The sequence below is a fragment of the Diorhabda sublineata genome, chromosome 3 (genome assembly GCF_026230105.1).
Source record: "Diorhabda sublineata isolate icDioSubl1.1 chromosome 3, icDioSubl1.1, whole genome shotgun sequence".
Classification (NCBI taxonomy): Eukaryota; Metazoa; Arthropoda; class Insecta; order Coleoptera; family Chrysomelidae; genus Diorhabda; species Diorhabda sublineata.
This window is the reverse complement of record NC_079476.1, coordinates 30550827-30575201: the sequence shown is the minus strand read 5'-3', so window position 1 is coordinate 30575201 and position 24375 is coordinate 30550827. Positions and strand designations below refer to the sequence as shown.

The window sequence follows — 24375 nt, the reverse complement described above, 5'->3', positions numbered from 1 at the left end:
AAGATAGCAAATAATATTTCTATTTAAACTAAAATATTGTATTAATTTACACAGAGGTGTTTGAAAAGCATGAATGTAAAAAACGAGTGAATTTTGAATATTAAACATACCTCTATCTACGTTAAGTTCACCAACACCAAGAGTAAGACAATGTTTAGAACTGATGTCGACTTCTGTTGGCAGTTGCTCACAAACTTCTAATTCCATAATTTGACCTAGAAATAATAAAATTGTCTTAAATTGACGACATAAAAACTGAAAACATTTAGGGAAGTATGATTAAAAAAACAGGAATGGAAAATATGATAGGTGGGAATAAAAAAATTGTATCCTGCTGATCATGATGAATCTAAAACATTTTTAATAAAGAAATGTTGTTGTATGCATCTCAAACGGATGGTTAGAAGTAAGGCAAATTCTTTCTTAAACGCACTGTACACGGTCAAATTTGTTTGTTAAACTTCCTGTTATTATCAAACAAAAGTGAATACGATCAAACTAAAACATAAAATAAATTTGTTAAACATATTCATATTTCGGTTTTTTTGCCGTAAAGTAGCGTTCGTGAAAGATAAAGCGTTTTTGGCATTGACGCTGAACTATTAGTATATATGAAGAAGAAGAAAAGGTTGTCAGTAATCTAGGGAGGAGTTGAAATTAAGGGATAAATATATGCACAAGAAATAGTGCGAACAGAACCAAAAAAAATATTTCAATATTTTTGAACAGAAATAGCAGAAATTCCAACTTTTTGTAGTTTAATAATTAAGATTCATACAGTGTTCTAGCGATACATTTTATAGTTTTCTGATTTTCTTCTCTAGCATATCGTGATGTATGAAGATAAATTGCAACTTTAAAAAAATGTTATCCCTTTCTCAGTTGTCATTTTTCGCAATTTAGACCTTCATGGTTTCAATACGATAATTGAGATCTTATTTGACTAACAACGTTGCACACTATCAAACAGGTTTGTTTCCATCAAACATTTGCATTGTTCAACAAACACGTCAAACAAGCTTGCACACTTTCAAAAAATTTGACAAATACGTTTGTAAAACAAAAATTTGACTGTATACAGGACTCTTTACGGTGTTCAACCTCCAAATGTGCCTGCCAGGAAGTGGAAAATAGGTGAATAACTTTCAACAATTGTTTTCGTAAGCAATTCGGGAACAATCTCAATTCAAAATTAATACTTTATGGGTATAAAACATCAACTTTTACAAATATGAAAATACAATTTGATTCTTAAATTTGTTGGTAATGATAGAGATGCTTTGAATATAAAAGATAGGAATATGTATTTTTTCTTTTTCATTTTATCCTATTCTAACAACTTTCAGCCCTTTGTTACAAAATTCCAATCTTGACGTTTCGCAATAATACTGGAATTTTTCACACAGAGAGAGAATTCTCCTTAGCTCTACTTTCTATATTAGCTTCACGATCGTACAATTTCAAACTGTGCATGAATCTGATAACAGAACATGTTCAGGATCTTTACCATGTACTTATCTATCAAATATGGAGTTTAGAGGTAAGGAGAAGCGTCTTGAATGGGGGGGAAACTGAAATAGTATCAATCAGTATACAGCAAATAGCACTAGTGTAGCAGTGGTAAATGTGTGGAGCTCAGCTTCTCGAGAGGTTTTTGAGGAAATATTGATGGTCGAACTGATATTTCACAATAACATTTCCTCTGAAGCCCCAGAGAAGCTAAACTCCATACATTTATCACTTCTCCCGCCAATAATATACTTCCCACGAGCCCCAAAAAGACAAAACCTACCAATAGGTCCCCCATAATTACAAAGTCCAGACAGATAGCTCAAGACCAGCAGTGATTCTGTTAGTGTCCACGGTGTTCTCGATTACCAATGAAGGTATAACCACCATATCCCCAGCCTTCTTTTGATAATTCAAAACGGGAGCCTAAATAATAAATTGTTGTTTATTTGGAATGTTTACTTTATATCCGGCAGACTGCTCCACGATCGCATCACCATAATCAACAGATAAGATGATAATTAAAAACAAGAAAAAATTATGAACAATAACTGGAAAAAAAATAGAGAAAACAAGACAAAAAGTGCAATAATCAAATTAGAGCCTATGACTCCATAAAGCAAACCAAACGCGAGCTATGTGAGCGGGTTTCAGACAAAAATGGGTTTCCACGCACATTCCTTAGCTGGCCCAATTACTTCTTAATTGGACTGTACCTCCAATGGCGCATTACGATAAATTAAGTTTTTGTACAATTTAATAAATACACCTGTTATAGAATAGTTTGCGTTTCAACTTTAATTAAAACAATTTTTTTATTCACACAGCCTCTACATTCAACTTCGCTCATACTATACACATATTTATTCGCTATCGATTGGTCGAATTGTGATAATCATAAATGTAATGACATTAAATATTGTAATAGCTTTTTAATAAAAGTTTCCATCGAAATATTCGAAAAATTTAATAAAATTAATGTTAATTCATCTCATCGGTAATTAGAGGTGAAAGGAATATTAAGCTGAACTCCGGGCTTCTCTCTACACTCCCTAATTTGAAGCAACTACCGTCGTTCGTTTCCAAATAAAAACAAATGAGAGTTTTTTTTAACTTGGTATGAGGATTGCTACTCAATTTTAAGATAATGCAACACTGATTTTAATGTCAAATTTTACATTGACATCAAAGAGTTTGACAATTTCAATGGTTAACGTACTCAAAACGTGTTATCATTGAATATTTATAAATACATTCATCTTGGTCAAAGAATGGAGTTAAATAGCGAACATTTTCCTGCGATTATTTTCTATGACTTTCGACGTGGATTAAACCAACAAAAGTGTGCCAATCAACTTGTTTCAACTTTTGGTGGTGAAGCATTATCTCGAGCCACCGTGTTTCGCTGTTTTTCCGAATTCAATCGTGGTCGCACGAAGGTCGTCCAAAATCAGCTATTGTGCCAGAAAACATCGATGTTGTGCGTAAACTGATATTGCAAGATCGTCATGTGACATACCGTGAGGTTGAGGCATACTTGGGCATTAGTTCCACTCGTATAAATTCAATATTGCATGAACATTTGGTTGTCAAAGAGATTTGTTCGAGTTGCTCAAAAAGAGCTCGTGTCGATGGGTGCAAAGAGTCAGTCCAAGATACACCAGCATTTGTTTGCGAAAAGTGTTCGAAACAATCACAGAACACGAATCATCTCTCACACATCAGTTCAAACAAAAACGTCATCAAAACATCGAAACTATTGGTCCTCTGCCGTAAATTCCTTGTTTCTCACCCAATGATTACCTCTTACTCAAACAGATCAAAAATAAATTGCGAGGTCAACGTTTTTCTACACCTGAATAGTATATTGATCTAAATGGAGAATATTTTGAAAAACAATGAAGCCTAACTAGGAATTATCGAGGTTTTGTTAAAATTGTTATGACTCAATTTACTATCCTACTCTAATAATGTCTGGGGATGTTTTGGAATCTTTCTGCTTGCTACTTTCAACGGACACCTTTTGATACATTTAGATGGTTCTCCTTACCTCTGCACTGCATACTATAAAGTAATAAAAAAATTAAAGGCGATGAAACACTTACTTATAACTAAATGTCTTTTGGCAATGCTGTACTCTTTGCTACAAAGTTCATTTTCCAATAATAAACATTCATCTCTGCATATTCTTCTAAGTGAATTTGTCAATTTTGTGCGTATATTCTTGAATTTCTGTTTGTTGTCGCTCGTTAAACTGCTAAGTTCTGAGAAATGTTGTGTATGGTATTCGTCAATTTGTTCATGGTCAATACACAAAGGAAATGCCGAAAAACAAACACTCGGTTCAGCGAATTTACTGCAGATAGGTGATATATCACTAAAAATATAAAATACGTGTGAATTTTATTACTAATTACTTCTAATTTGATTCGCATCATTTGTTTTTACTTTAATGAAAAAGTCGTGATCGGTTCGATAAAATAAAATTTCGCTTCGATCAAATTAGACGGGTAACGAAAAGATAAAGATTATGTCCCTAATCGGAAACATATCGAACCACGATCATTTTTCTAAATTATCTAATAAATTCTTCTGGAGCTTGCAAATCAGCTTTTTGATACGATCATTAGAAGTCGAGAGAAGGAAAGTAATCTGCTGATTTTGATTAAGATTAGATGAACTAGTGCGTAAAGGCTGTGAATCTACCTCTACACGTTAACCAATTGATCTTTTGTGTACCCCAGACTGTTTACCAGTTAAGTGGCAACGACTTTGCATAGTGAGCTGCCGGTCAAAAGCTGTGCGGCTTACGGCTTTAAGAATCTTGAATTTAAGTGCCATAGCCCTTGTCTAAAGACAGCTTCGCCCACATACAGGAGGTGTTTGGTGGTTTCTTTGGGTGGTTGCAGAAACGACAAGAGATGTTAGGAATTTCTTCGATGTTCTTCAGATGGTAGTTCACCAGATAGTGTCTAGTGCGCATATAAGTAATTCTTCTTAGCTCATCTTCGCTTAATGGAAATATTTGTTGGAACCATTTGGAAGAATAAAAAAGAAATCTCTTAGTTGTTTCAGACCTGGGATCTTACTCCATGATTTCTTCTTGTTTGCCACTTATGATCATGACTTGATGGCGTTTTGGAAAACCTATAAAAGGTTGTAGTCCTATGGGAGTAAATTTTATAAGAGCCAGGTACTTTGAGGGCTACTCTGCTACCTGATGAAATAAAAATCTTTGCATTGGGGCAGATGTAATATAAAAGGTACTGAGCCCATTGGGATAGCGAACTTAGTTCCTGTGCCATATATTCTTGCCCCTACTTTTCCATCAGTGTAGAATACCAATAAATCTCATCGGTTTTGACATGAATTTGATATAGTATTGAAGTGGCCAATATTGGTTGTTGATAACTAAGCAAGCGTCATCTAACAGTCATGATGATAAGTGGGAAACGAGAAGAAACACGGAGTAAGACTCCGGGTGTGAAACAACCGAAGAGATTTCTCTGTTATTCTATCAGCTTGTTCAAAAAAGCCCTTTTATTAAGCAAAGATGATCTAAGAAGAATTCCTGGAATGCTCAATGGACAGTTCTTATCGTTTGTGCAAGGGACCCAAGGAAACCGCCGAATACCTCTCCTTTGTGTGAGAGGCTGCTCATATATAAGGACTATGGTACTTACATTCAAGCTTCTTAAAACCAGAAGAAGTAAACCGCATAGCTCCATGACCGCTAGCTCACTGTGCAAAGTCTTTGCCATCTGATTGGTAAACAGTCTGGGGTACACAATAGATCAATAGGTCAAAATGTTGGATGAAGAACACTTTAACTTCAGTCTCTAAACACGATAACTTGTTTATCGAAACGTATGTCAGAAAGTGTTAGTATAGTGGTGATGTAAATAGTGTGTTCAATATGAATATCACCAACGGTTCCAGAAATTAACGGTTCAAGAAATTCCAACTTAGTAAAATTTGTTTATATTTTGAAACATGTCTTTAAGTACTTACTTCGATTGTGAAATTACTAAAAATGCAGCATCTAATTTATCCTCAATGTCTTTTTGAGAATATGGTGGTTGAACAAAAACAAACTTCCCAGCTAGGTGTTTCCTGCATTTTTGTCCAACGTAAAGTTGACATAACGGTTGTGAACTGTTATAAGGTTTAGGTACATTTTCTGGTAGTTTACCACTTGAATCCAAATCAAATTGAATTGGTGCCGAAAATGTTTTAGATTTGCTACCTACTGTAGTTAAAAAATCATTGTGTCTATCTTTTGCGATACTGTTGGGTACAAATGTTGTAATTTCTCCATAACTGAAATAAACAATCCAAATACATACTAAGCATATAATAATTGAAATAAAAATGGAACTTATTAGAACCATTTAATAATTCAGGTTCTTATAACTAATAAAATAAATGAATCAGTACATAATTTTTTTCTTCCAATTCAAAAATAATCCTATGAAGAATTTTATGAAACGTTCTAACCATTAGAAAGCGAATAATCCATACGACTATCAATTAATTTGTATTTATATCCATTGATTTAATCCACATAATTAAATGGAAGATTACTAAAAGTTAATTAAATTAAATTTGGTTTAATTTTTATAATTTTTCTCTTTCTATTGACAATATAATAAATGTTATAGAAATATTTAATATGTTGATAAGTATTAGTATATTACATAACGAGTTTGGAAAGTGATGCATTTCGCACTAGTTACTGCTTTCAAAGAGCCGCGTAGCGGCAAGTTCTGAAACGTAACGAGTGCGAAATACATTTTCCAACGAGTTGTGTACCCTATTTTCCTACGACCACCTTGCAGGTGGTACAAAACAAGTACCTCCGTATGGCTATTAAATATTCATGCTACCCAAAACTTCCAAGAACTTCGTGGTTACATGACATTTACCTGATGTTTGAGGGGCAAGGGGAAAACGAAACTTTGTATGACGCACAAATTTCAAAAACGAAAATTTGTTAGATGCGTTTAAAGTATTTGCTAGATCTTCTTGGAAGTTTGTGCTGAAGTGAGTTTATCACGGTTTGCTGCAAAGACTCTTCAGTAGGTCGTTTCGAAAATGTTATAAAGAAATTTTGAAATATTACAGGTAGATATCAAAAGATTTTTTATCTATTGTTCAATTAAAAAAATGGAAATATATTTCCAAATATTGCTAATATAAATAAATATCAAGTCAAATCAATATGTCCCAAATACAGACGCCATAGTCTTGCCAACAGATAGTTGCACGTTTCGGACATTTTTCAGCGCCTTTTAATGGAGGGAATGAAATCAAAATTTAACAATAGTCGTTTGAAAGATGTTACTTGAAAAGTATTAAAAAATGTCTGATATGTTGATGTGGTATAAAATGTTGGGGTTGAGTTAAAACATTAGCGAATTGAATTTAGTGCTATTATTAGAGTCTAAAGGTTTAAGATATGTTATGTTTCTGAATAATGGAACACCAGACTAGTATCGGAACGTACTCGATTCTATTTCGGTCAGGCACTTGTTAACTGTCAAGATAACTTTCCTCATGTCATGTCAACAAGCTGAGATTATAGTTTCTTATATTTTTTGTATTATAACTATTCTACTTGTGAAGTTTTAAATAAAGACTGTATTTTATATATAACAAGATACATATATCAAATGAAAACTAAAAAACTTTATTAATACCGGGAAGAATTAATAATAAAATTATTTTTTCCACTACTAGCCAGGAGCCACGTTCTTAGAATGTTATAGTCAACTGTGAAGTTCATATTCAGCACCTCAACAGCATTTTGAGATTAATACTAAAAGCCAATAGAACATGGTTATTCTAAATTCAATACATTGTACGTAATGTGTTTAGTGCACTAATTTACTTACTCCAACACCAAAATTTTACTTTAAAATTATGGTAAGTTTGAAATTGCTAATAAGCATCGAGAATAGCAAATTATGCTCTTTTTAAGGTTAGAGAAATTATGATTTTAAATGTTTGCTTTAAATTTGCTAGTAGTGGTAAAAATAGTATCTACACCAAGATGGTAAAGACATTTATAGGCCTCGCATCCTATTCCGCTCGAGACAAAGTTCGCTGCGAACGTATCTTGGTGCTCTGTGAAAATTAAAAGTCTTCATCATCTTGGTGTATACACCGACTTGGTGTATATAGAAGTGTCAACAATAATAAACTAATGTTATGAATTGTTACCTGTTTAGATCGCTGTTTTCAGTCTTCAATGAATTAATAACAGTACTACCTAAAACAAAATGGCATTTAATATACACATCTACTATATTTAATATTCAATTTTTTTTCTGGTCTTATTCATATTGTTAGAACTAAATTTTGATAATAATAAAACAGTTCACAGTCCTTTATTTCCATAATGTTCTGTTTTCATTATGTGGCAGTGATACATACACTACCGGTCAAAAGTTTTGCCCACCCTATAGCTTGAAAAATACATAAAGTAATAATGAAACTACAGTTTGTAACTGTTCTATATTTAAATTTTTGATTCATCAATGTAACCCTCTTTTGCTTTCATGATTTCGGTGCATAATTTTGTCATTCTCTAACAATATCGAAAAAAAATTGGTCGTCTATTTAGTTCCATTCGTTTTTGGAAGTAGGTCACTGCTTTCTGTCTCACCTACCCAATTTGTCTCAAAACTCAATCGGGTTGAGGTCGGGTGACTGTGAAGGCCAAATCATTACTTCCAGGTCATACTTCCTTTCCGATTCTTTCAAATACTCTTTACACGGCTTCGAGAAATACTTGGGATCGGTGTCATGCTGGAAGATAAATTTTCTGTTGATTAGGCGCTAGTCAGAACGTACTACATTTTCCTTTAATACAGGGTGCGGCAGCATAACTTCCTTTTTTAAAAAGTTCGCCATTTAGTCGGTAGATGTCGTAACGGAGTGCTAGTGGTCTCGTTCGAGAGGGGGGACTATAAAGTTTTGTCCCGGCACAGTTCAGTCGCCATCATGCGTTGGAACAGTGAGGAGCGTGCGTTTGCCGTTGAGGTTTACTTTTCGAGCGGATGTTCTGTGATCGCAACCCAGCGCGCCTTTCGGAATCGCTTTAATTTAGCCCCCTTGGCCCCTGTCCCGGACCGGAAATCAATTGTTACGTGGGTCACTACGTTCAGACAAACTGCAAGTGTGACAAGACGAAGAACTGGAGTCCCTCGGCCCATTAGATCACCGGAGAACATTGAGTTAGTTAGAACTTCAGTGTTGCGATCACCACGGCGTTCTGCGCGCAAACATGCGTCTGCCCTTGGACTTTCCGATCGTTCTGTGAGGAGAATACTTCATGATGATCTTCATTTTCATCCATACAAGATGGCAATTGTGCAGGAACTTTCTGAACGTGACTTCAATTCTCGGAGGAACGCGTGTGAGGTTTTTCTGGAAGTCGTTCCTGAGGACGCTATTGTTTTTTTTAGTGATGAAGCCCATTTTCATTTGTGTGGATCCGTAAACAAACAAAACATGCGCTACTGGGCTGATACCAATCCTCGACAATTGCATCAACGGCCTTTGCATTCACCTAAAGTCACAGTGTGGTGTGCAATTTACTCACGTGGAATTATTGGTCCCTGGTTCTTTGAGGAAAATGATGTCACAGTGACAGTGAATTCGCACCGGTATGTAAACATGTTACAGGAATTTTTTTTCCCACGGCTAGATGAGTTGGACTTAGGGGACACTTGGTTCCAACAAGACGGAGCAACGGCACACACTTCAAGAACATCGATGGCTGTTTTGAGGGAACACTTCCCAGAGCGCCTTATCTCAATTAGGGGCGATTTGGAGTGGCCAGCTCGCTCTCCCGATTTGACCCCTTGTGATTATTTCCTATGGGGTTTTTTGAAATCCCGTGTGTATGTGAACCGTCCAAGGACCCTACAAGATTTGAAGACGAACATCCAGGAAGAAATTGCCAACATAACGCCTGCTATGCTGGCAAGAGTCATGACAAACGCCAGAAATCGGTTTACTCAGTGTATGGAGAATGGGGGACGTCACCTAACTGATTTGATCTTCAAAACTCAGTAAAACAAAACTTTATGTATGTGCCTGTATTATAAAAAACGAATAAAAATTTTCTGATTCATACAATAAGTTTTATTAACTTTTGAAAAAAGGAAGTTATGCTGCCGCACCCTGTATTTGTTTATAGCCTTTGAAATCTCTTCAATTTTTACTTAACACCACCGATCCTGCGCCGTGTTTTACAGTCGGGATTACTTAAGGATCTAGCATCCGTTTTTTCTTTGACCTGCGCACAAACACTCCTCTGTTAGACCCAACAACTTCAAACTTTGACTCATCATACTTTCTCCCACTCTTCATGTGTCCAATTTTTATGTCCTTTAGCTCACTGCAATCGCTTAATTTTATTTTGTCGTCTTCAAAAAAGGTTTCTTCACTGCCACTCTTCCAAAAAGACGAGCTGCTCTCAATCTTCTTTTCTCTATAGAAGTACTCAAAGATTTATTGGTCTGAGCTACTAACTCTGGGCCTGTGAATTGTCGATCACGTTTACTGATCAATACAATACGTTTATCTTCAGCGGTTGTGGTTTTTGGAAGTCGCCCGGAATGTTTTCTATCACCGAAGCTCCTGTTGTATGCTTATTTTTGACGTTGTAGTCCATGGTACATCGAGGTATTTTCAATTCGGAGGCAATGGTACAATTCCTTTTGTCTAGACTTGCGATTAATGCACGAGTTTCAATAGATAGTTCCTTGGTTTTACTCATTTGAAAACTTACAAGTCTGAATTTGCGAGAATGGAAACATTTCGTATACGAACTTCACATAAAGATGTCTTGGTTCAAAAAGTATAATTGCATTGTACAGGGCCAATTGGGACTAAACTACAATCATAAACACTGTAGAAATAATTCACATTCAATAACAATCAAATCTGCTGGTACTTGTAAAGTTTAACTTGTTGCACTCACCAAAAAAAATATAAACATGCCCTCGGATGTTGCTACTTACTTCTAGATAAAACAATGAAAAATTGTTTAATGTTTTTGAAAATATATTTTTATTTTGATACTCATGTTATAGGTGATCTATTAATTAATATAATTATGAAAATTTTAATTGTCAAATTATATTTTAACAAAGATCGGAAACGGTGGAAACGTCAAGATTTTATCTATTTTATAAAAATAAACGGAAATTATGTAAAAATATGAATTAAAATAATATACCCAGTATATTTTCACACACCTAGACACTGTAGATATAAATATGTAATTAAAACTGCTGACTTTTTATAAATGTTAATAGTTGTTAGTAACATTCAAAACAGTTTATATTTCACTGATGAAAATAACAAATCAGAATTCTTCGGAACATGCTTATATACAAACTCAACAGTTTTTTCTAGTAAATTGTAATTATAACCTTTAATAACTTGTTTTATACATAAAGTTATGAAAAAATGATCAAGATTGAAATAGGTCGAAACCGGAATTTTTACATATTTTTAAAATCCAATTTTTAATCAAAAGAGTTCTAATATCAAGATAATTTAGCGACAAAAACATAGTCTAGGATATGAAAAACTTAGAAACTTATTGAAACATACATTCATACCGCGTGTTTAAACGTATTCAGAAACAAAGCCAATCATTCTCAGATTCTCATAATTAACAAATGTTTTTCGGAAACTTCAATAAGTGGCAATTTCCCATAATATAGCAATGGCTTCGAAATGTTCATGTAACTGAAATCATTATAAAATTTATTAGGGATAAAAATACAAAACCAGGGTTGGTACTGGGGGGTTGCCATCGCACCGAGCGCTGTCATGGTGACAGGAACTGAAATTAATAAAAACTTGATTTTCACAAGGGGGAAATCACTTACAAATTGAAAGATCAGAATTGCCTACTAACGGATATTAAAAACAGTTATCCTTTTTGATATGTGTCTATGTGGATAATAAGAAGAAAAAAATATATAGTTGTTTGTAAAGGATGAATTGAATAAATAGTCAACCGACTATAGAAATTATTTCGGCAATTGAGATTTATGTTTTATATTCCAAAAATTAAAAATCCTCACGAAATTTTCAATACGGATAAAAAATTGTTTTTACAATTCATTACTGCATTTAATTATGAATTATAAATAGTGAGGTTGGCAATAAAACATGGCTCACTCTTGAGAACCAAGCATGACTCAGACCGGGAAATTAGATTTGGACCAGTCTCGGCAAACGAGCTTGGCCCATCGTTATCACTATAGACTTCCACTAAGACTAGGCTAAGCCAGGCTTACAAAGTTGATCACGAGTTCTATATCTTTGGCTCAAGCTTTTCTCTATGGGACTAACCGGAACTATTTGTCTCACTTTCACATGTCTATCTTGTAAAAATATGTACACGTCTGTCTACGTCATTTAAAGATTTAAAGTCTTGATGCCACTTTTTCACTGTGTCATTCCTTTGATATATCCGCCTAATCTTTGTGAATTTGCATTGGGTCCAATTCTTTTAAACGCAAGTATTCAATCAATACGCGTTACTCGACACGATCTATTTTTGTCTCTGCTGAATTCGGGATTTTACTGATCAACAGGATCAACTTGTCAGTTTCTAATGTGAGTGGATACATAATATGTTATAAAGTAATGATAAATAGTTGTTTTGGTTTATAAATGGGTCAGGGGCTGAGCAAACAAAATTTTTCGAAGAATTCGTATCATTTGAAAAATTTTGCTATAGAAAACTATATCAAATTCTATACAGTTAGTTTGCTATTGCCATTTATTTTCGATGTTTTCATAGTTAGTAGAGTTGCATTCTGCTTATTAAGAAATATATCCTTTGTTAAATACACAATTTTATAACTTACCATATTTATTTGGTTCCTGATTTATTTCCAAATAACTAACAGACCTAATTTTTTCTATTCCATTTCTTGCTATACATTCAACAAATCCTCTATCGAAATACTCTAAATTTAATATTCTTAAAGTTGAAGTATACAAATTCTCTTTGTGCTAGAAATAAGAAATTAACATACTTTCAAAAACCGTTTTATTTACTGATTATGTCATCAAAATACGCAATAAATAAGTAACATTTGATAGATTCAAAAAGATTCCAACCTAAGTAATCAAATTTATAATGTCATAATAAAAATAACAGATATTCAGGCAAGGGTTAGGGCATCGCACTGCCATAAAATTTTAATCGGTCGATTAGACTTCGCAGTGGATAAATCTGTAATACGTAATTTCGATGATTCTTGTTGGCGCATCGTCATTCAAATTTAAAACAACACTGTAAACATTTTTTGTAAAATTACCATTGTTTTGCGAAACACATGATGGCTAAAATTACTAATTACTGCGTATGAATTCAAATTATAATACAATTTGAGTGATTTTCTTTGACAATTGAGAAAATTTACTACGACTAGTTGTTAATTCACGATTTCTTAATATAAATCTTAGTAATTTAAGTAATTATACTTACATGTTTATTATTTTTCAATAACAATGTTAGAAGATCAAAAAGAAACTCTAAATTTTAATTTACTGTTTTTTTTTGTAGAATTACAAAAAAAATGTGATGGAAACATTTGAGAGATGGCACTAGCTACACCTTTTGCATTTGTTTGCGTCTAAACACTTAATCCTCTTATTTTCAAATAAATTTGTAAGTTTTAAGAAGAAGACGGGGATTTTATGTGAAAATAAAACCTGGAAAAAATCACAACTATATCATAATAGGATGTCAAAAACAGATAGTTTTTTGTATAGTGAATACAAAAAATATGTTGTTTTCCATACTGAGCTCTGAGCTCGAGTTAATTGAGTGGTAAATTAACAACACTGCATAGTTCATGAAAATCTTTGATTGAAATTACAAAATTATATAGTAAAATTGCTAAGAAAATTTTCTAGTATCGCTTAGTAAATTTTATGAAATGTTTTGTGATATTTTTAATATGAATTGACTGGTGAACCGGTTCTCCAGTCCCCTTTTAAATTTAGAATGAGCAAAAACAACATAAAACTTTAAAAAAACAAATAAAATTCCTCAGAAGAAACCCAAACTGAGAAGAGCCGTTTTGCTTACAAGCTTCATTTTCGTTTTCTTCTAGCCAAAATCTACCTTCAGAAACAGAAACCCGACGCTACCGCCACAACCCCAACTCTGCAGAGGAGCTGTTCCTATATCAGTGCTTACTCCAACAAAACCCCTCCTTATCCTACCAAACTTTAACCAACGAATCTCTCTCTCTCTTTGAACTATTTTGTTTAGTAAATTTTCTAAATTGTGCGTTGAAACTTTGAATTTTTGATAAGATTATCAAAGAAATTTTTAACAGTGAAAATTTATATGATAATAGCAAGGTTGTCAACTTTTTTGTAATAAAATAACTGATTGTGAAAGATATTTCGTTTGCCTGATATACCTGTATGAATTATATACTGAGAATATAAGTCGCTCAAATTATTTACAAGTTTCCACAAAAAAGAGAAAGCAATTGATTCAACTAAAGTATTATGAAATGAAGTAGTGCGGGGCATTTGGGAGGCGAATTGCTAGTGGTTAGGGTAGGTTAGGTCCCCTCCCAATTAGCGCACAGTGTTTTTATATCTAGCTCAAATTTTCGCAAAATAGTACAAAAATATTTTGACAGCTTGGTAAGCCCTGAAATGCGGAAATCATTAAAAGCCTATTCCTGATATAAACTGTACTTTCCGCGTGTCGCTACCGTTTACATTAGCTATTACAAAGTTAAAAATATTGAAATGAATAAGAGTGGCCGTTTGACGTCGCCCTTCCTCTGACTTTCAACATAAACGAGTTTTACCTTTTCTCGTCGGCCGTTCGAAGCAACTTTAGTAGCAATAGAGAAGAATCAATCACATCCATTTGTCACGTGATTTTAATGTATGTGGTTAGAGCGTGTTGATGGGGTTATTTATTTTTCTGTTTGTTTGTTTATGTCGTCCATAAATACCGAATTACAAACAAAAATATCACGAAATCAAAAAGCAGTACACACGTCAAAAAGAGTAACAACATTTTTAGGTTTATGAAAAGGGTGTAGAATTTGCTACGAGATTCAAACGGTAAACGTCACCCGTGAAGGGCAAACGGAAAGTCAAGGTTATGAATCGGCCTTGAGCAGTGTTTTGGAAAATTACAGTCGGTGAAAGTTAGGATTGGTTTAGACAATCTGGCAGATTTCGATGCTATTAAATTTTAATAATAATAGTGACGCTCATGCTCAACAGAGGATGCTAAGTACTTTGGACGTGGAAATATAAAGTTCTGTACTTCTGGAACAAACCTTGTATATTTGTGGAAAAAATAAATACGATTTGACCGTTATCCGTATTTACGAACTAGAATAATATATCACATAACGAGTTTGGAAAGTGATACATTTCACACTGATTACTATTTTGAACGAGCCGCTTAGCGGCGAGTGATGAAACGTAACGAGTGCGAAATACACTTTTCAACGAGTTGTATACACTATTTTTCCTACGAACACGTAAAAAAACGAAAAGAATGATTATGAAATATTTTATAACTAAAGAACAGAAAAAGAAACAATAGAACAATGAATTTTTTGTAATTAGATTAGATATCTAATAAGAACTAAATAATTATTAGTGATTTCGTTTTACTTTTTTTCTGAGACATTATAAAAGTTAAATGTAAAGTTGTCATTATAACAATTACTAAATTGCAGTGGATTTTGTAAATCATATTGTATACTTCTTCAGTCTTCTTAAATTTGGCCTTTTGCCTTTCGGCTCCCAGCCAGATTCATATTGTATTCCCTCTATCGTTCGAGACCATATATAATATAAGAAAAAAAAGCATTTCAATACATGTATGTTTTGTTATTTTTTAGTACATGTGTGAAATAAGCTACTTTCGTAGGTAAAAATGAGTTTGCAATCTATCATTTTCATAAGTGGTCGTAGGAAAAATCTATTGAATTTGTATAACAACTAAGTGAATTGAACACTTTTTCCGGTCTTTCCAATTATCAGTTGCCGCCTTTCTCCTCAAAATAAACCTTCTTACGTGTTGTCTCCACAGAAAAGCACTTTCTTCTTCTTCAAGCAATGACGGTTTACATTTTTGAAGATAGCCGATAAACACAATCTCATGACAATCAACATCACTTTTCCGGTCAATAAAATCGTCTTTGGACTTTGTTGAAGAGAGTGTGCCCTTTGCAATCCTCTGTCTTGAATTTCTTCTTTTGAGAAGTGTGGTGGTGTATACAGTTATGAATCGACTAAAAATCCGACCCCTTGCTTGAACCCCATCAACAAGGTCTGAGAAATTTTTAGTAGAATACGCATGCATAATTCCTCAGTCAGTACATGGGAAATGAGTCCTTTTGATATACCGATAGCCTCTTTTATCTCTCTAACCTGAATCTGACAGTCGTTCAGTACCATTTGGTCAACTTTTTCGTTGAGATCGCTGGTTATCATTATAGTTTTTAGCCGTCCCAAAAACTCGTCGTCATTAAAACTGATAGGCCACGTTTGAATTCAGCTGCCCAAAATTTTACGGTCGTGGTGCAAAAATTTTTATGAACATCTCTCAACGACATGTTTTCAGAGTATTTTCGTATATTAGTTGAAAAACTATGCTGCATATCAGCGAATTAGCACCATTTTCAATCCTAATTTTGAAACAAATTTCTTGAAATGAATTACAACCTTAACGTTTTCAATGTAGTATTACGCAATAGACTCAATATTTTTTTGAACAAATTATTATTTATTTACCTTATTTGCAATTTTATATTTTTCATTGGTTTCCACGGGTACGAGGTGTCGCCAGCTAATTGATACTTTAGAATTGGTGTGATTTGTATCCAAGTTTTTTACTTCGCATACGAATTTAGCTGCTTTGCCTACATTACGTGTGACATTTGACAATTTCGTGATAAAAGTCAAAGAACCTGGAATGCATTATATCAAGTTTTAGTTTACATATATAATATATACAAAATAGTATAATTTTACTCAATGGTAGTCATTTATCTAGGGCGGTCTTAGACTTAGGGCCGGTTTCTTCACGTTCTAATAAAGTGCCAAATAGTTATTAGCCACATAACTTTAGTAGGAACTTTTAATTGTCGAATAAATGTTTACCCTAGTTGGGTAAATAAGTATTTTTCACTTTATTATGTATTCAACAAATAGTCTATTGTTGGCAACTCTATGAAAGATGTCTATATAGCAATCGTCCATGTATTGAATGTGTTTTTGTTAAGGTTAATGTTGAAGTAGTCGCTAGTTGGAGAAAAATGTGTTGGTCTGAAAATTATAGTTTATATTGAAAATAATTGATAGGAAAGAAAAAAGAAACCGGTCACATTACATGCTTATTGGTATCGGTAAAATAAACACTTATGCACTTCTGTACGGTCTCAATATCCTCCTTAAACTAACCGTTGGAAGAAAGCTTAAGATGAATAGAAATATGGGATGAAAATAAATATTTGAAACTTGGAAGAAAATTCATCTTATACTTCTATCATTTCCGAAACGGATGTTCTGTTAACAGTAAACGTTAAGATTGAAAAAATTTGGAAATTGTAAAATACATCGTTCAATAACAATTTAAATTAATTGTAACGTTTTTAAGATTTCAATAATTTCAAATCAACACAAATATCGTTTAATAACTTATATATGTGGACAAGACGTAAACCTCTTTGTCTTATTATAATACTGATCGTATATGATTCTAATAAATATAATACTCAAAGAGTGGAGAGGAAATCTTATGAAATAGTGAGATAGTTCGAATTTATGATAACCAAGTTACTCAATGGAATAGTGAACTTTATTCTAATTTATGATATCCAAATTTTTATGTTATTGTTTGATGATATTTCTTTTTACCATTTATAACGTACATGTTCTAAATTAGATTGCAATTAGAGATAAACGAAATTCAAATAAGTAATGGTTACATACCGTTTGATGTAGAATTTATATTAGATATATCCTCATAATCCTCATCGTCCTCGTATTCTTGACATAATATTGATGCTGAAACAAAAAAGAAATCAGAGATTTTTAATGAAATAATTAAAATACTCAGTTGAACTCGAGTTTCTTCCTTGCCTTTCAAAGTAATTTCAATTAGACGATATTTCTATATGTTAGCAAAATTTTATTACAAATTCAATTGATAAGAAAATAGCAAATTTTTTTTATAATCGGCCTTAGGTTATAGAACGATAGAAAATTTTAATGAATAATAAAAAAAAGATTTGTTGGTTTAAATTATTTGTGATTGTGATTAAGAGAGCGTTTTATTTACTCGAAATATGTTTCAGTAATATTTGTTTATATTTTATACTAGTATGTTCAGGTTCTACATTTAACCATATAGACGCTTCGTGATTGTTTCAAGAGATGCAGCTAAACATTTTATGGTGTACAATTTTGCTGTGATAGTACGTCGATCTTCAAGCTTAATTGTTCTCACTAATCTTGTACTACAAAAATTGCATTTATTACTTTCTTGGCAGACCTTTGCTTTTTTTTGTTTGGTTGGCGAATCTTGGTAAATCCACGCACGGCTCTCCTTCCGGAGAGGAATATTAAAATTGTTATATATGTTTCATTACCTGTTACTATTTTCGAAAGAATTCTGTCTATTATTCCCTTATTTGATATTTATTTGACATTTTCAGCGTGATCATCACTCGCTCTGCCTTTTAGCAGTGCGTCAAGCACTGTAAATTGTTTGGGGAGTTATTTTCAGCCACTCTGGACCTATACCTAGAAGATTTTATGTACAAAACACTGTATCTCATTGTTCTGCATCCATACTACGTAGTCTTCGCCCAAAAGATGTTATTTTTCTGGAGTTTTCAGGTACCACTTCCAAAGGTGTTAACACTTATCATTCAAGATAATTAAGCCTTTTCATGGAATGGACAGGATATTCGCAGAGTAGTGTTTTTCTGTCTCTATGGCGCTTTTTACATGTGACGCCCAACGAATAACAATGTTTTTACGGATCACAACTTGGATCTGGTACAACGATACATCTTACTCTCTCAAGTTGAATTGAAGAGCAGGGCACACCAACATGTGCCTAACTCCAAATCGCCTTGATAGCGAAATACAGTTGATTGCAAATTGTTTTCATTACCAAATGCATGTTGCAGCCGTACAAGTCTTGCTACTTAAAGATTGTGGTATCCAACTCTAGCTCCTCTAGTTTCGTGAAATCTAGAAATATAGATCGACCTTCGTAGTATCCAACTCGCATGAGGTTTTACAAAACCCTCCAGTATATATTCATTTGAATTAAACTGGATTCTCCCCATCTCATTTCTTGTTTTAAATGCATTTGGATAACAAAAAGTACTATTCTACGAGAAATAGTCTTCAGTAGTTCCAATAGATCTTACAAATTTGGTGGTTAGTTGAATGCCGTCTTGTCCACAAAGTAGCCTGGTTTCAAAGTCAATTAGAGAATTGATATAAAATTTAATGCTAAGACAACGGAATTTTTACAAAAAATGATGCGATATTTTACTTAAGCAGTAATTGTCTTCTTACTTCTGTCATAACATTCCATTTTTTAAAATAATCTCCTTTCAACTCCACACAATTATTCAAGCTTTTCAATTATTTCATTCACTCCAGAAACTGATGTTTCGGTAGTTCCGCAAAATACGCGTTTGTTTTTTCCATCGCCTTTTCATTTGTATTAAATCGCTGGTGGACGGGCAGTCGCATTTTCATGATGAAACCAATATTTTTTCAGCAATCATCAAAATAAGTTAAAAGTGATTTATTCGAGATGATATTTTTCACTATTGCACCAAAAGGTTAAAATGGTAGTTAATAAAGCTCATAAGTGTCGATGAATTTTTTTTATGTAAAAACAAGCACAAGAGGGTAAATGTGTAATGAAATACGTGCCTTGGGAGCTTGTACTTCTCCAAAGAAAGGAGAACCGATAAATTGACGTTCTGCAAAAACTGCTCTAGGAGAGATTGTGTTGGGCAGCTCGGAAGAGGTAGTATCGGTAAAACAGAGAGAGATCAGCGACTTTTTTTCTATAATGTAAACTATCCAAGTTTCTGGTCAACTCTGGATCACCTGTAAATCGAACTGCTCTCTTTTTTATTGAGTCAAGCATCCTAATGGTATGCTTGAGAGCGGAGCTCCTAGTGTGCAAGCAATACTCCAAAGATGGACGATTCTGGACCTTGCAGAGAACTAGAAGCTGTCTTAAAGGCGGCTCCAGGGTTTTTAAAGCTACTATAGCTAATTCGGCTACGTGATTCCACCAGGACATATCGCTTCCAATTTCAACATCTGACAAGCGAATTTGCGATGATAGTGATATTTTATGTCCAGACAGGACCAAATCCTGAGCTGGAGTGCCAGATGTTTGGGTAGTTGCAGCGTTAAATTCAATTAAATTACTTCCATCCCACTCTAAAATATTTTAATGATAGTATTAATGGTAGTGAACTGTTGCTGCCTACGAATGTGGATCTCAGTTGAGATTGGGGCGGCTGATTTAAGTGAAGACACATTGTTATCATCGGCGTATCTCAACGTCGGCTACAAATCTCTCTGAAGTGTATCCATTGATAGCAAATTCACAGTGTCAAATCATATTTTGATAAAGACTGAAAGGAGTCGACACGTCAATATTATATCCTCTTAAACGTAATTTTGATTGATAGAGACCTAAAATCAAGATTATTTATCAACAAAACCATATAAAGGACGTCCAAGAAGTAAGAGATCAAAGAAAAATAATTATTTGACAGTAGTTTTATGATATATCTGTTTTTAATAACGCAATTGATTTATGTTATCACAAAATCACTATGTCAATTAGTGTCCAGTAGTGTGTTTAAAAATTACTCAAACTTAGTCCAAATAAATAAAATGAACTAAATGAAAACATATTAAAATGAGTTATTTAATTTTCTTACAGATCTATATAATTGGCTATTAATGCATGCCACTAGACAATTGTATACTTTTATTTTAAACAATTCAATTGACAAGAAGTTTATTTTAAAAAATACTTTTCTAAGCTTGTTTGAATATTAACATAAAGAGTTAAAAGACATTTTTGAAATGTATAATTTAATATAAACACAAATGAAAATTTTAATTCAACAAAAAGGTTATTTTAGATTTATTCATGTAACAAATTCTTTTCTATTCTTGTATTTTTAAAAATAAATACGACTAAAAAATTTTCAAATAAATTATTTTAGATATACATTTCACTTTCGATAATAATGTGCCAAAATAGACGCAGTATGGAAAAAAGTCGTGAGCAGTTTCCAGTAATACCAAATGTATTAAAAGATATAATTCAATAACTTTCAGATGTTGAGTTGTAATTTTATTACAAAGTAAGATTATTTGTTTCCCTAAATGGTTTATATTTGTAGCTTTTTCAAAGCTATGTTGATAAACCCCTAAAAAATCATTTAGTGATGAATCTCGTGATTTGGCCTCTGCCAATCAGTGCGGGCGAAGCTTTTAACCTTAAAAGTAGCCTTAAAAAATTTAAATAATATTTTAAACACGTAAACACTCATCTTAAAGTGAATAAGATTCACTTTAACTACATTGTTTATTACATATTGTGATTGCGAAAAAAAAAATCAGAGCACGCCGAGGTCACTAAGCAGGAAACAAACTGATATATCAGTTTTTCTATATATAGAAAAACGTTTTCGAGATAATTCCATATTTAAAACTCATTTTGTATAAGATTAGCTTGATTTTATTTATTATCTAGTCGACTATCAATAATTTGACACTCGTTGATCTGAATATCTCTATAATCAGAATTCAGAAATCAATGTTAATTAATCTCATCGGTAATTTGAGGTTGAAAAAAGTTCGGGCTCTCTACATTAGAACGTATTGTCACACACAGTGCTATTTGACTTGTTTACACATATTTGAAACTTTGATCGTTGTCAAAAATGAAATTAAATCGCGTACATTTTCGTGCGATGAAATACCGTGAGATTGAGGCATACTTGGGCATTAGTCCACTCGCATGAACGAACATTTGGCTGTCAAAAAGATTTGTTAGCGTTGGATACCGCATAATTTAACAATCGCTGAAAGAAAGGTCGTGTCGATTGATACTGGAAAAATTTAATAGTGTTGCTTCAAGAGGTTCAAATATAAACCGGAATTTTTTAATAAACGCGCGAAACATTTAGTGTCGTAAAAGTGGCTACAGTGGATGTTAGAACAATTCGGGGATAAGTACCCCTCTAATACTCAACTTTCGCTTTCCAATAAGTGGTGGTAGACTTACCACATGCGTGAAGCCCCAGAACAAGTGTTATCAATGAGAACGTCAGCGCTGTAGAAAAACTCATTATGGGAGATCGACGCAATACTGTAAGCAATATGACTTGGTTACCGCAATGGGTGCCAAAGCTTATGAATTTTGAGCAGAAATTCACACTGTGGGAAGTTTGCACTTGTCTCCTGTAGCGGTATGAAGAGGAAGGAGAACATTTGTTGCACTGATTTCCACCATGGATGGACTCTGGTACACCACTATATTCCGGAGAGTAAACGCGCCTCTATGGATTAGAGGAAGAAAGACGAAGGCGCACCAATTAAAGCACTGTCAGCTGCAACAATGTGAGCATTATAAGCGACTGACATGGTTCGAATAGGATGTGGCCACATCTCATACCACCAACAACTCTTTAGCTGTATTGCACGAGTTGTTCCCAGAAAAGGTGATTTATCGAAGAAGTGTTATTAAATGGCCATCTGGGAGCCCTGACTTCACTCCACCTCAAAATTTTTTTTGAGGTTATCTTAAGAGCGTGGTGTACGAGAATAATCCACGAAATTTAACAGATTTGAGAAACAATCTTGAAGAAAATATCAGGAGTATTTCTCGACCACTTCTACGCAAACGGTTTGAAGAGTGCAGTCAACGTGAAATTTTGTTTTTTATTTTTTAATTCACACCAATAAATCCATATAAAAATAAGTATAATGTATTTTTTTTTTCCAACTAAAGTAGTTAAGTCGTTATGAGACACCTACTGATTATGCCAATTCCAAATCTTAATTTCATTGAATCGAATAAAATTTTTTATTATTTATCTTCCAGCTAGGTATTTTATTTTATCATAGTCGAAGTCTCTTATTTTCACATGTATTTTTTGTCCCATAAAATAGATCAACAGAACTATCGACAAAGATTAATTATGTATATAAACACAACCTATACCGAAAACACTCTCGGTCTATCATTGACAAGCCAACAAAAATAAACTCAAAGTAATGTATAAATAAAATAATATATTGAAAACTTAAATAATGTGTATACGTAAAACAGTAATTTTACATTAAGTTGTTACCGATGATTTCCATTTGGCAAAATTTCAGCAATATCGTTGAAAGGAAAAGAAAATTGCAGAAATGGAGAAAATGCACGCAAATATACTTTGAAATGTAAACAATTATATCAATTTATTATTTCAAATTCGTTCATCATAAAATATTTTTATAGTTGTTTCAATTTCACGGTACTTAATGTATTAAAATGTAAATAATCAAATATATGCTAAAAACGTTTTGTCGTTTGAAGTAATAAACATTATTACATACTCCCACATAACTACCTTTAAATTATACGTATAACGTAAAATAATGTATAAATCGAAATGCCAAGAAACTAGAAAACTTACAGCATTGTTAAATACAATGAACCCCCTTTAATCCGGCTCACATATATTCTTTCGCCCTCTGTAATCTGGTATGTTCATTATTATAGAATATTTGTTTGATAATTTTCGCTGATGTGGATAATTCATTATTGAACCGGTTACATTTTGTACGCGCCACCACTATTGTGCTTGAAACGTGGGAATTGTGTTGATTCTGATTAACTCGAAGTCAGAGTGTAGTGCAACTGACCTTAGTTATTACGTGTTATGTATTTCCGTTGTTTCGTTTAGTAATATTGTGTCAGCTCTATTTTATCATAATAAGAGAGTTGTTGTCGTTTCTAATAGATAACTTGAAAGAGAAAACGTAATGATTACAATTTATCTTCGGTTTAACACACAAAGTTTAGAGTTCAATAGAGAGATTCCAACAAATGAAGACGTGTTTAGTTACCTTTCCCAGAATCACAAAATATTAAGAACCTATCGTGAAGGTATTACATCGGAAATCAAATATAAAGAAAAGAATTAGAAAACGATTACCTAGAAGGTATAAACGAAGATAATGTCAATAATTGATAAAAATTGAGAGCTAGTAATTCAAAGAACCAAAGATTTTAAATAAGAGGAGTATTAGCAAGGTTGAATATACGAGTATACACTTGAAACATGTGTCCAGTTCAACTTAGAAAAGAATGATCGCAAACGGGAGATAATAGCAGATAGACATGTCAATGTAGACTACAGGATAATAGATAGAATACTAGAGAGAAATGTAGATAAAAAAAAATTCAGTTTCTGGAATCATCCACAGGATTTGACACAGGTAAAGATAGTCCTGAGAACCTAGCTAACCAAAGATCATCATATATTGTATGTTTCAACCTAAGTAACAACAATTTACAAATACTAAGAAGAGTCTCATTAGGGCATTATCGCCTGAATGAAGACTAACTTTACGAGGATGTATTGATATCTAGTTAGCCTAGACTAGATCCATGCATAAACAAAATAGCAACGAACAATAACTTATTAGAAGTGTCGAAAAATTGAAGTATCGTCAAGTATCTGTATTTAAAAGGGTTAAGAGGTAAGCAGATTTACG

At 33.2% G+C, this 24375-nt stretch overlaps 2 protein-coding genes across 3 annotated transcripts in view; one reads left to right on the top strand and one right to left on the bottom strand.

Annotated features, from left to right (window-relative positions):
• The window catches only part of LOC130441541 (tyrosine-protein kinase transmembrane receptor Ror-like), a 120695-nt gene that overhangs the window by 16002 nt on the left and 80318 nt on the right, over nt 1-24375 (bottom strand). For both annotated transcript variants that reach the window (XM_056775266.1, XM_056775267.1), the window contains exons 2-8: nt 17536-17610; nt 16336-16511; nt 12411-12558; nt 7732-7780; nt 5521-5829; nt 3615-3886; nt 111-215 (exon numbers count right to left, since the gene is read on the bottom strand). In XM_056775266.1, the coding sequence (XP_056631244.1) occupies nt 111-215; nt 3615-3886; nt 5521-5829; nt 7732-7780; nt 12411-12558; nt 16336-16511; nt 17536-17610 (1134 nt within the window). The remainder of the gene's footprint in view (nt 1-110; nt 216-3614; nt 3887-5520; nt 5830-7731; nt 7781-12410; nt 12559-16335; nt 16512-17535; nt 17611-24375) is intronic.
• Nucleotides 1-24375, top strand: part of LOC130441542 (uncharacterized) — a 105336-nt gene that overhangs the window by 18669 nt on the left and 62292 nt on the right. The window lies entirely within an intron of this gene.